The sequence below is a fragment of the Chlamydotis macqueenii genome, chromosome 1 (genome assembly GCF_036417535.1).
Source record: "Chlamydotis macqueenii isolate bChlMac1 chromosome 1, bChlMac1.mat, whole genome shotgun sequence".
Classification (NCBI taxonomy): domain Eukaryota; kingdom Metazoa; phylum Chordata; class Aves; order Otidiformes; family Otididae; genus Chlamydotis; species Chlamydotis macqueenii.
Window position 1 is genome coordinate 195,052,169 of NC_141556.1, and position 14,271 is coordinate 195,066,439.

A 14,271-nucleotide genomic window follows, 5' to 3' on the forward strand; every position below is an offset into this window, starting at 1 on the left:
AATACAGCTACTCTCATTATTTACCTATATATCTTGTCTGAAAGAGCCTACTGTCTGGAGTACTTGGTTCTCTTTTCAAAAACATTATACAGACAGCAATCTGTAGTGCTTACCAGCTTTTTTTAAATTATTTTTTTCCCCTTTCTCGAGAAGGAAAATTTTGAAAAGATTTTGAAGCACTGTGATTTTAAGGGTTGATGTTAACTTACTGCTTCTTCAAAGTCTGCCAGCTTGAAGAATGATACCACTGTTAAACAGCAAGCATCTCAAGATGAAGAGTATACCATAATTTTAATACAATTAAACCATTATAGAATTCTGCTAAAAATAATAAAAGAATTGATCACTAACTTTGTATAGAATGCTATTATTAATTTGAAATCAACAAACCAAGACTGGTTCACATAACATTTTATTCACAAGTAGAAAAAGTATTACAAAAGTATTTATACAAGATTTTAATTTACATTCCTTAAGGGAGTATTTAAAACAGCACTATAAGTCCCTAGATGTGATATGTGGGCAGTCTAAATGTGGTAGTAGGGTATGTTTTCTATTGGCATGTACAACATTGCTTGCCACAGGCAATATAAAAAAGACCAATTTGGTTAAATTAAGGAAAAAAGTATATACACAATATACACATATCTTTAAAAAGCGCTCTCTTCATTTTATCCACCCAATTTGCTCTCAAACTATCTGTCACTCATTTAAAGAAATGAGTATTTTTCTCTAGAGTTGCCGGACAAAAACAATTACACAAAGTGTAAATTCCAATGGGAAAACATACTTACTGTGGCAGATGCTGGCAAAACCTTTGAACATAGCATTTTAAAGAACTGGTACTAGTAAAAAGTTAAATCTCCGTATGTTCTACAAATATCTTGCCATATACTGAAATGCACATTGGATTTTTTTTCTATTTACAAAGTATATACAAAGAAGAAGCACACATCTCTTCATGTAAATGTAGTGAAAATAACGTTTTATCACTTAGGTGTATGAAAGTATCCAAAGAAATTATTCAAAACTACTTTTATTTGAATATATATTTTAAAGTGTTTAGCTGAGTAATATGTATAACAGCATATTATTATGTCAGTGACCAAATGGTGATATTTACGACTTAAAAAAAAACCAAAACACTTAAGTAGTTTTTTTCTTTTACTTTGGTTTGAATTTGATCACTGTGATTCATGATTTTTGCACACATGAATAATCTTACTGGTTTTAGCTGAAGCATCTTACTGCCTTGGCTGCCTACACTGGCTTTCACTATTCTTGTGCAGGTTCAACCTTCTACTGGGTGCTTCAAAGGAAAAATCTTTTTCCATTATGGAAACACAAATACTGTCTCAAAATTTCCATTGTTACACAAACAATGTGTGGAAAGGTGAGTAATATTTATTGCAAATTTGCATTTGTTTTGCTGATAGCTTTGCTTTTGTCAAGGCACATCGGGTACTTTAAAGACTAACTGCTAGAATTCATCACTGACAGGTTTGAGCCTGTTGACTGTAATGAATCAGTAGAGGTTACTGGGATTACTCACAGGAGTGAAAGCTATTTTAGGGATAAAAATGGCTGCAGAACAAACGGTATTATGGGATATGGTGCAACAAACTGCAGTTGAAAAATCTTAAAGAACAGCAATGAGGGCAGAGAGTTGATAATTTACTAGGCATGCACACAACTGAGGATTCAACTCAGTGGGGTTTTTTTTCAAAGTTATGAATTAATTTTTATATTTTCTGTGGAAAAATTGAATTTACAAAATATTACAGTAAGAAGGACAGAGCAACATGAATGAAAAGGCCTGCTAAATGAACAAATTAGGTCACCATGAAGCCTGACCCTTGACAATAATGCATTACTAAAAACTATTCTTAATGCTTTCATTGTATGAGTACTTTCATGGCACACCTGCTATAGTTCGACATTTTGATGTGACAGTTGATTACATTTATTTCAACATCCAAAAATTACATGCTGTAACAACAAGTGCTGTGTTCCAATACTGAGACTACCAATTAAACACAACATCCCTATCTATACGGCTGACTTTCATTAAACTAAATCTAATTTAAAGCTAATATCTCCTGCATATTTAACAAAACAATGCCCCCTCCCACAAATGTAATAATTGGATGGAGGGGACTTCAGCATTATGTATTGTAACATGCAAATTCCTTAACTCCCCAAACTAGCTTATTGACTATAATGTAATACATAATAAAAGCTTCAGCTTATCAATAGATGATCCTTGCATAAATAGAAATGTTTATTGTTTAAGTCCTTCAATAGCAGGAAACTGATTTAAAATTAGAACCAGCCACAAAAATCCTAATGCGTGCATAAATCTGCAAGCAGAATAACTGGCAACATCTTGTCCCATGCCTTCTGACATCTGTAGCCATATTTAAGATACCCACCTAAACACACTGAAGTATTTATATTACTTGTTGTATTTACATATACTTTTAAGATCACTCCATTAGACTTTTTGAGAATCTGAAGGAATAGAAGGTTCTTTTTAGAAAAGACATGCAAAAGATCATAAATCCATTTTCAGGGTTCTCCTAGGATGCTCCTTGAAGTTTCACTTTACAGCTGTTATGGCTCAGATGCAAGTGCTCAGAAGATGTGAAATTTTTTTTGCCATTTTTTTCCAGCTGATTTTGAAACTATCCAACATTGAAGACCAGGCTAAGCGTGATGAGAATCTGCAGAGGAGCATTAGGGAAGCATTCAGCTGAGAGAAACAGCTTGGTTTCCTAAAAGAAAGTGATAGAACAGTGGTTACATAAACTCATAAAAAAACTGTATGTATTTCTATACTTGACTAAACACTAAAAAAAATACAGCTATACTTACTGCTTGCCGTAAAAAATTCAGCTAAACCTGAAGGCTAAACTGGTATTAAAATATCCATTAAAAACCTTCTATTTATGTGCACATAAATAAAAATATGCCATCTTCTGATTTTATGACATTGTTATTTATTTTGCAATAATGAAGTATGGCTCTATGCAAGACTGTAATGCATCCATATATAGTAAAAAGACCACAATTCCCTCAAAATATTTCAAAAAGACAAAGAAAGATGAAGGGCAAATGGAAAAAAAAATGGGGTAGAATGAGATGAAATAGTTTTCTTGGGAATTGAACAGTTGATCAGAGTTCAGCCTGAAAATATATCTCAGGTAAGCCTAGTCCTGGTCCTGTCCCTCAAATGCAACTTAAATTTCTCCACCAAAGATGCATGTATAATGATGCAGTGTAGAGTATAAAGACAGATAAATTGTACAAAATTAATCAGTAAAGTCTAGTAGAGAAAAAAAAAAATTAAGGAAAAAACTAACCTTCCCAAACCACCTTGCTTGTTCAGAATTATACACAAATCTCAGTAGTAATACATGATAGTACAAAACCATCAAAGAATACAGGATTTTGAAATGTCAGATGAATATGAAACAGTAAGAAAATTTACAATTTATATATCATCACAAACACAGCAAAATGTAAGTTAATTTTTATAGCTGTATTTTTAAATTCTGCGATTCCTTTCAACTAGAAAAACTCTAAATAATATTAATGACATACCTCTGAAGTTGACACATGGTTTAGCGGGGAAAAAGCTCACAAACTTTTGATTTTTAAAATATTGTTAATATGGAAATATATTCCCTTAAAACATCAAGAGAGCATTCAATTTCCGTTGATAACTGCTGAAAACCTCGGAACTAGCATCATCGAGATTTGTAGTGATAGCCATGTCATGGTCTCTTCCTATATGCATCTAGAGAATACGACTACCACCTAATGATATTTAGCATATAACAAAATGAAACTATGACAATTGCTATCTCACACATGGGCAGTTAGTGCTAGACATTGTTACAGATAAAACTATATATTGTAAATAATAGATTGAGAAAAATCTGTGCAACCCAGATAAGGCTGGTATTTTCAGTGACAGCAGCAGATTTTCAGGGTGATGAACGAGTTCCACTGAAGTGAATGGCAAAAAAATTCTTGACTTTGCAGCCTGTTTACCTCTCTTTCCTCCTCTTGAAAACATCATTTAAAGAATTAAGCCTTGATTTACAAAGAATTAACTACTGCACATACATGTTTTCAGAATATGCATATTTCTTGTTAAATACTAATTACTTTCTACTACTTATTTAAGAACAATATGAAAGTGGCATGCAAACCAAATGGAAGAGGATCAAAGGAACGCAGTTTTATTTCTGCAGATGACCCAAAATTTTCATAATTACAGATAGCATAATTTTCTTAATTAAGTTTGGTGGATTATTAATATTAGTGGCAACTGCTTCTGTTCCTGCCTCTGTGTACACGCACAGGGGAGTATTGCAGCTTACCAGCCACAGCCTGCATAACCCTTGAGTAACACCACCAGTACTCATGCCATACTTAGGGATCCTTTCACAGATTAGCTACTTGTTGCTCCAAGTTACTTCCAGTAGTAGAAAATGCATTTTTAAAAATACAGAGCACAGCTCATATTAAAAAATATATAATGCTGAAGCAGTAGTAGAGTGACTTTTTATGATGGTTACATTGTTATGCAGTAGAGATATTTGTTTATCACCTCTTCTTTGACCTCAGACCTGCATTTTCTCTGAGAATTAGAACACTGAGCTTCTACAGATTAAATTATATTTTATGGACAAACTTACGGAATGTTTAATCTGATGACACAAGTCTATGAATGGCATTAAAAAGCGTCTGAGATTCTCTCTTCTGTTTCTGCTACTGCTGTAGTAACTTCACAGAGAAGACTTTGTGAGTATTTTTGGAGGAACACTTGCATGTCTTTTATGCTTTGTTTACAATGAGCAAAGACAAGTCCTCAGTTCTTCCCTCATAAACAAGGACTAGCCTCACATAATAGTTTGGTCATACGGCTATTAAACTGATATTTTTCCCCTGAAACTTGATGTAAAAAACCCTGATAAAAGCTGACTGTGTACAGAGTTACCCCTGTATTCCTGTTCACGTTATCTCAACATTACAGTTTGATTAATTACACCTTTCAAATTCAGTCAGTGATTTAAAAATGTGAAACTGTTGGAGCTCTTGTAGATGTTTAATTTATTTCAGCAATAGCGAGGTGTAACCTAGAGAAGAAACATAACCCTACAACTTTTTACAATTCTATTTTTATATAGCTCTATGTGCCTTGAGTACTCATTCACACTCCTTTGTAGTTATGTTTTTTTACCTCTTTATCAGTCTGTAGAGTTATTTGCTGTTCCATTACGCTTTGTCTTTGGCTGGGTTTCAGCAGCTGCTGAGTTCTGAAGTGATGAAACTTCTATGCATGCTCTATGTTTGGAGATTTCAAAGGGCTTCACAATGTTTCCATCCAGAGACTTAGCTGAAATAAGTACTTCACTTAGTTCCTGGTTATTATCCGACTCAACAGTGTCTGCTTTTTCAGTCTCAGGACTACAGGATTTTGCAGATCCTCCAGCCAGTTCTGAATATGATTCACAGAAAGAAATGCTGTCACAGCAAGCTGAGTTTTGCATAAGAGGCCATGCATCTGAAATGTCTCCACAGGCAGAGTGTGAAAGAGAACCAAGGAAGGTAGGAATCATTTCTCCAACAGAATCAGAAGCCCTGCAAAAGGATAAAAGACACACGGTTTCAAAAGTATTCCAGAAAATATTATCAGTATTGTAATTATTGTCATGAATAATTATTTCAAGAAGGTTTATCAGGGTTATATTAATTTAATACTCTTTTGAAAAGAAATACAGCTTGTTGTTCATCTGGAAATGAAAGCTCTAGAGAACACTACTAAAGGTAAAGAGGATGCCTAGAGCCCTTCACACTGTGAATTCAGGGCTTTAGAACACATGAAGTACAGCTGGGGTTGTTTATAGTCTAAAGAACTGAAATATAAAAATACTATAGTACTGCTCAGATAAAAAGATTGTTTCAAAGAGAAGGAATTTATTTGTTCTCAATGCATGGGGGAGTGTGTGTGCTAAGACAAGATATAACAAGCTTAAATTGCAGCAAGAAAGACGCCTGGGAAAACTGTGGAATCTCCAAAGCTAGGTTTTTTTTTCAAAAAAATCAGGCTAGACAAATATCGAATAGAAGTAAAAGAAGTAAAGTGGGCTTAAAGTGGGAAAAGGGAACAGACAACAAGACTGCTTGAAACTCCTTCTATCTGCATGGTTTCATATTGAATATGCATTCACTTTCACTGATTTTTCAGTTTTGTTCTGTCTAGCCTTCAAAGTTTTTCTCCTATTCTCTTTCATGTGGAAAGGACAGAATATTAATGAAGGGCAAGGACTTTTAATTCTCACATGGATTATTTTTATTTTATGGAAAATGGAAGCAAATGGAAGTAGAAAGTTGATATTATCTCAAGTGTATTTAAGGTGCATGATGATACTGACATCTAGATGGCCTTTAAAGGTCCCTTCCAACCCAAACTATTCTATTCTATGATTCTGTGTCTGAGTGCGCTATACATGCCTATCTCTGTTGAAAGTCCAGTAAGGTTTTTTACTATAGCATACCAAAATAAGTATTAACAAAATGAAAAAAGACATACTAATAAGTCTTATTTCCAAAAACTGTCTACGGATTTATAAGACTGTAAAGGCTATACCAAGTCTGATATCTAGTAACAATTTGTGTGACAAAACTCATCCCACACTAACATTGCCTGTAACGGATTTTAAGTAGCCTTACTCATTTCCAAAACATGATGCTTTAATAGCTTTGATATACATCCAAAGCATTTTTATAGATGAGGCCAAAAGTCAGGACATTGCACCACAATTGAAGGAAATACGTTATTTTGGCAAAGGAAACTGGAGCAAACTCCACTTGTACGGGAAGGAACCATGGGATCTTTGATGTCCACATAGCATGAATATGACATTTATTTTTAAAGCCTTAACCAAAAGATCCCTCACAAAGTACACAACTCTCAATTGGTCAGCCTTGGTGGTATAAAAGAATGACTCAAGCTTGCTGGTATTTAAACAAGTTGTTACAGAAAATTTAGGTATTTTGTATCTTGTACTTAGGTCTCTCTGTCACCTTGCATAAACAATACCTATGAAGAAGCTGCATCTCATTTTTAGTTACATTTGGCCATAAGAACAAAACAGCTGGAGACCAATTTAAACCTTATATGGAAAATGATTCCAGCTAAAAGAAATAAATACATCCTGTGTTAAAATCTGTAACCAGGAAACTCTGAATGACACCATAAATTTTATATATTTAGCTCATGGCACTGCTGTAGAAATAACTATTCTATGATTGTGTTTATATTCAGCTGATCAGAAGAAAATAATGGTTACAATCTGGTAGAAATGCAGAAATACTAGATATTTCAAATCTCACAGTCATTAAGAGCTTCTAAAAAAATACAAAATCTTCATGACACTTCTAAACTGTACCCATAGCAGAAAAGGGGGTCACCAAGTCACCAAAGCCTCTAAGGTACCATAGAGTAAGAGGAAGACTATCTGCTTGGGAGAGAAATAAGTGGCTTCTTCAGAGAAACTGATATATCGTGTCAGCATGTTAAGTAATACTTAAAATCAATTTTTCACCAAAAAGCTGTTTTTGCACAAAATGGGAGGATATGGCTACAGTTCATCAAAATCCCTCATTCCACTCCAAACAGCTACTGTATCTGTATAAATGTTAGTTGGACTGCCTAAGGAATATTTAATGTTTAATAGACATTTATAAAATCAAGTTACCTTTCATTAAGCGTAGTCTGTGAGTGGAAAGCACAATTGTGACTGCTGTGCTCCATGCTGCACGTTTCATCACAGCATAGTGATGGAATCAAGTGAACTGGTCCTAAGGAATGAAAATTAATTTATTAATGTTAAAAGTGTTAAAGCTCTGTATAAACTTAGTCTCTGTATTCTTTCAAACCCGAGTATTAGTTTGCCAGTTACATTAAAATATATGTATTGAGGAAAGAGATTCTTTATTGCAAAAATTACTTACAAAAGCCAAGCCCTTCCTCTGAAAGTAATACAGACGTCAGTCATGAGTATTTATTTTTGAAATTACTTTACTTTTCAATTAGATATATGTGAGAGGAAGTACCACATTCCGAGTGAATGTATTCAGATGATATTTAAGCCTGTGCTCTTGTGTTAAATTATGTACTTGTTAACGTCATAAATGCTTCTGTTCTGATACAACTTCAAAAAATCTCAACAATTTGAATTGTTCAGGTTTTTAATGTCATATCATGTTCTTAGATACTGTCTGGTAAATCCCTCACACCAATTTAAATCTCAAAGCCAGGTGCAGTGCTATTTTTATCAGAAAGAAATGAGATAGACCTTTAAAGCTTTTGTTTTTTTAAGGGAAGGGTTGTTGGATTGAAAACAGGAAAAAAATCATAACCAAATAGCTACTTAGAAATTCTATGTGCTGATTGGGAAATGAGCCTAGGACAAAGGGTAGTCTGAGAATGTTAGCTCTGTAGTTAAAGTCATATGTCACAACTCAAATGTTAGATAAATGTTCATCAGGCCTTAAAGTTGCCTTTTAGTAGACCTAACGTACCACATGTCTGTGATGTGCTTCTCTGACACTGGCAACACGTTCTGTGGTCATATTCATTTAGCCGTGGTCTATCAAAACACGACAATTCAGAGCCATTGTAGTGAACATCTTGTGATCTCAGAGACCCTTTGGACAAAATGAATAAAAACATATATTAGTAAATTATACCCCTTTTCCTGTTCAAAGACTCTTATGTTCATAGAAAGCTTAAATGTCATACTATACAGGATTTCCACACATTTTCCAATGGAAAGATCCACAATGATAATGTGGTTTCATATAATGCAAACCACAGATTTTGCAATAAACTCTAGAATAGCTGGTTCAGCTACAGCAGATATCTTCTCTTATTTTGATGATTTGAGAGTGTATCTTATTCACTGTTGCATTTTCTCAGTGTTTAATGATTCTCAGTGATTCCCACTGGAATTTTTCCACATCTAGCTTTCAGCCACTGAGATTTTGTTTATGTTATCTTAAAGATCTTAAAGAGCTTTATATTAACAGCCCACTTCCTTTAATCTGTATAATTGTAGGCCAAGGCAAACGAGTTACTGAATTTCACTAAGGGAAATTTGAATTCACTATGTCTGAATTTCTTAAAACTTACATTGTAAAACATCTTCTAGGTTAGGAACGATTCTTACAATGCCTCTCTGAATCTTTTCATTTTTGCTTGTGCTGTAAGCATTGATAACATTAATTCTTCCTAGTTATTATTCTTGTTTGACATCCAGTGTTCATTAGATGCTATAAACATATTTTAATAGAAGTTTTTAAAATGATAAATGAGTACTAGAGTGTTTTTGACTTTTTCTTAATTTAAATTAAGGGACAGAAAAATTTTTATTATAAACAATCCGTGAATTGCATTGATGTGCTGCTATGGATTTTTTTTTTTTTAATTACAAATCTAACTGGCTTAGACATTTACTTAATCTTGAATATGCCCATAAAACCAAAATTGTTAATGACAGATCTGCTCTCTACACTGGCTACATTCATTATTTTGATGAGCTAATCCGTTTTACAATGGCATGTGATGCACAGATTCTCCAAACTAGTATTTCCACATTGGCACTGCAACTCTATAATGATATCCCAGCTCGGATTCCAAATGGTCCACATGCATCTGTGCAGCACCTAAGAGAGCATGGCACAAAATTAATGCAACAGGACTACTTCTGGATATCTGCACAGCATTTTCTCAGTAGAAGATGGAACATCCACACTGAGCTGGCAAATGTGTATGGATATATAGTCTTGGGCTTCTGCTAGCTTGTTCCTTTCAATGATAAACTTGCTTAAATGCTGTAGAAATTTCATTTATTTATGTACAGAGAGCTTTGCCAAACTAATACTTGTACATGAATATCACAAAGAAATAGTAATAATTGGAAACTTACAGCTTGGTTTCTTCTCCATAAACTGCCTCTTACAATAGATAACACAAAGAATGAGCAGAGCTAAGAGCACTGTCGCAAGTGCACTGCATATAACAGCTGCTAGAGCAGTGTCTCGAGGACTGGAAGCAGTTGATGGGATCTTCACAAGGTTTACTTTGGTGGTACCTGAAATACAATTAAATAATAACTAAGGCAAACTGTAAACATTTCAGGAATATACAGTCATGTAAATGAAAGTCTAGGAAATAGAAGAGGTCTGAAGCACAGAAAAAAAGGGATGTTCCATCTGCTAACTAAAGTTTAATGTATAAACTTTAGTTGCACATATAAATAGATTATCAGCAACCACGTTACAAAAAAAAAACCCTTAATAAAAGTATATTGCAAAATGAGTGGTGATGAGTGGAGATGCACACAAATGCATTCTGACTGTACATGAGACTGGAAACAGATCTTCACCATGAAAACAAAGACCTCCCAATTTAATGATGTCAGATGACTTTAACATGCAGAACACTTCGCAGTGTATAGTTGAGAAAGCTGTCCACTAGAGGGAGTCACAAATACATCAACTTCCTGTATCAGGGAAACTTCCTGAGAACTGAGACACCCACAGGAGTTCAAATGCTGTCAAAGGTACCATTTTGCTTGGTTGCGTCTATCATGACACCATGGTCATTTCTAGGATCAAACCTAAGATGTCAACTGTGCTTTTTTAATTCAGTGATATTTTTTAACTAATACCTCTAGTAAAAATTCAACAGATTGACTCTATATCCATATTAGTAAAGACTTTAGCAATGTTTCTAGCTTTGACAAACATTGTACTTTTATGTGGAAAGTGAAAAATTATCAGAAGTTTAAGTAGAACTATTGAAACCATCTTTTGATTTTTCAGGTAGGCAGCAATGAAGTTGCAACAAGAAGCCTGAGGGCAATCAAGAGAATTGATCGGGGCCTTGGGATGTTAAGGGATAAGGAGCATGAGTAGTGTTCTCTGTCCTTCCAGTTGCAGGGAATGATGAGGGAAGAAACAGGAAGAGCCAGTAGATCAGTACCTGCCTCCGAGCCTGGTGTCACTGTCAGAATTTGGGGTTTTTTTTTATCATGGGCTGGTCTATACAACACCAGGCCTACAGGTGACAGATGGAGTACACTTATCTCAAAGGGGAAAAGGATCTTTGTGCAGGAGTTAGGAGGGCTCATTGAAAGAGCTTTAAACTAGATTTGAAGGGAGATGGGGATAAAACCAGGTTTGCTAGAGATAAAACTGGAGCGGGCATGCCAATGTTTGAGGGATGGTATGCTAGCGAGGTCCTTTGGTCTGTCGTTTCAGTGGAGGTAGGGGATGGAGATCCATGTGGCAGCAAAGACACAAGAGTTATTGATGTGTTAGAAACCATGGAAGTGCCTGAGAACAGTCATGTAGGAATCAAGGCTTCTCCCCCAAAACCAGCCCAACTGAAGTGCACCAATACACACAGCATGGGCAACAAATAGGAGGAGCTGGAAGCCATTGTGCAGCAAGAAAACCATGATACAGTCGCGATCATGGAAACGTGGTGGGATGACTTGCTGCAATGGATCGCTATAAACTCTTCAGAAGAGATAGGCAAGGAAGGAGAGATGGTGGGGTAGCTTGTATGTTAGGGAGTGTTTTGATTGTCTAGAGCTTAATAAAGGTGACGACAGGTTTAAGTGTTTAAGGGTAAGAATCAGGGGGAAGGTCAACAAGACAAATATCATGGTGGGAGCCTGTTATAGACCACACAAATAGGATGAAGAGTGAGAGGAGAAGTCTCACAATTGCTAGCCATTTTTCTCATGGGAGACCTCAACGTACCAGATGTCTGCTGAAAATATAGTACAGTGGAGAGGAAACAGTCTAGGAGGTTCCTGGAGTGTGTGGAAGACAATTTCCTGACACAGCTGGTAGGTGAGCCAACTAGGGAAGGCACCCAGCTAGACCTGCTGTTTAAGAACAGAGAAGGACTTGTGGGTGATGTGATGGCTGAAGGCTGTCTTGGCCATAACAACCACAAAATTATAGAGGTTTCGACTCTTGGAGAAGTAAGGAGGGAGGTCAGCAGAATGCTATCTTGGACTTCCAGAGGGCAGACTTTGGCCTATTTAGGAGGCTGTTTGACAGCGTCCTGAAGGGCAGGACTCCTGAAGGAGTCCAGGAAGGGTGGTCATTCTTTAAGAAGGAAATCTTAAAGGCGCAGGAGCAGGCCATCTCCATGTGCCGAAAGACAAGCCGGGAGGGAAGAATACCAGCCTGGCTGAACAGAGAGCTTTGTCTGGAACTGAGGATAAAAAACAGAGTTTATGACCATTGGAAGAAGGGGCAGGCAACTCAGAAGGACTTCAAAGATGTCATGAGGTTATGCAGGGAGAAAATTAGAAGGGCCAAAGCCCAAGTAGAACTTAATCTGGCTACTGTCATAAAAAAAGTTTCTATAAATACATTAGCAACAAAAGGAGGGCTAAGGAGAATGTCCATCCTTTATTGGATGCAGGCGGAAACACAGAGACAAAGGATAAGGAAAAGGCTGAGGTACTTAATGGCTTCTTTGCCTCAGTCTTTAATAGTAAGACCAGTTGTTCTCTGGGTACCCAGCCCCCTGAGTTGGAAGACAGGGAGCAGAATGAAGCCCTCATAACCCAAGGGGAAATGGTTACTGACCTGCGACACCACTTAGACACACGCAAGTCTATGGGGCTGGATGGGATGCACCCAAGGGTACTGAGGGAGCTGGCGGAAGTGCTCACCAAGCCACTTTCAATCATTTACCACCAGTCCTGGCTAACTGGGGAGGTCCCAGTTGACTGGCAGTTAGCAAATGTGATGCCCATCTACAAGAAGGGCCAGAAGGAGGATCTGGGGAACCACAGGCCTGTCAACCTGACCTTGGTGTCCGGGACGGTTATGGAGCAGATCACCTTGAGTGCCATCATGTGGCATGTACAGGACAACCAGATGATCAGGCCCAGTCAGCATGGGTTTATGAAAGGCAGGTGCTGCTTGACTAACCTGATCTCCTGTGACAAGATGACCTGCTTAGTGGACGAAGGAAAGGCTGTGGATGTTGTCAACTCCTTCCCTGGGCAGCCAGTTCCAATACTTAATAACCCTTTCAGTGAAGATATTTTTCCTTATATCCAATCTAAACCTCCCCTGGCACAACCTGAAACCATTTCCTCTCATCCCATCACTTGTTACTTGGGAGAAGACACCAACATCCATCTTGCTACAATGTCCTTTCCGGTAGTTGTAGAGAGCCTCCTTTTCTGCAGACTAAACAACCTCAGTTCCTTCAGCCGCTCCTCATAAGACTTGTTCTCTAGACCCTTCACCAGCTTCGTTGCTTTTATTTGGATGCTTTTTTTGTTATAAAATTGTTTTTTAACAACATATGAATTCTCATAGCTCATCTGTTTCAGTCTACTTTGAAGCCCACATCAATTTAACAATACTTTATGAGAAAAGGAATAAAACATTTCAGTATTTCTATGACAGCAAATTTTTTAAAAGCCACAAACTGTATTTTATTAACTTATAAAAATAAGTTAAAGGTGCTTATTTCCCCATGAAAATCTTCAGTTAAAACCAAAAGACTGTAATTTCCTAAGAAATGGTTCATGCAGTCATAAGTTTAAATTGAGAGGTACATGTCTGCCAGAATATATTAAAATCACGAATCAAATTGTACATACATACAATTGTTTGATATCTGAATTGCAATATAATAATAGCAGAAGAGAACAAACTTACTAGCTTAGTTGGTGCAATCAATGGAATAGCCAAAAAGCTAGGTATTTTGAAAATTAATTTTATTACATTCAATTCTAAGTCTTCATACCACTTACACAAAAAAAAATATTAACTTCTAGGAAATAAAGAATGCAAAATTTTTTAAAAAGACACACAACTTATTAAATAAAAATAGTTTCTGTGGATTATAGTACCATGTAGTTGCTGGTAAGTGAAAGAATATAAAAAAGTGAAGAGGTCAGATCATGGCTATTATTCAGAAGAATTAATATTTAGTTGTTGACTTCCTAATTTCAATGTGAAGAAAAACAACTGTTACTGCATTTACATCTGCTTGAATACTTCTATTTACCTTTGATTTGTACTACTATGTTCCACTGTCACATCAAAAGTGTGGAAAGCAAATTTCTAGCTGATCTCTTTTATATCCTTTTAACTTGCCAAATTTGACAGAGTGGAGCTACTGGAGAAAGTCCAGCAAAGGGTCACAAA

The 14,271-nt window shown here is 36.1% G+C and overlaps 1 protein-coding gene across 3 annotated transcripts in view; it reads right to left on the reverse strand.

Annotated features, from left to right (window-relative positions):
* Positions 1–5,249: 5,249 nt before the first annotated feature.
* The window catches only part of TNFRSF19 (TNF receptor superfamily member 19), a 64,229-nt gene continuing 55,207 nt past the window's right edge, over positions 5,250–14,271 (reverse strand). For all 3 annotated transcript variants that reach the window (XM_086742272.1, XM_086742267.1, XM_086742279.1), the window contains exons 6-9: positions 10,005–10,169; positions 8,599–8,724; positions 7,773–7,875; positions 5,250–5,652 (exon numbers count right to left, since the gene is read on the reverse strand). In XM_086742272.1, coding sequence (XP_086598398.1) covers positions 5,259–5,652; positions 7,773–7,875; positions 8,599–8,724; positions 10,005–10,169 — 788 coding nt within the window. In that variant the 3' untranslated portion in view covers positions 5,250–5,258. The remainder of the gene's footprint in view (positions 5,653–7,772; positions 7,876–8,598; positions 8,725–10,004; positions 10,170–14,271) is intronic.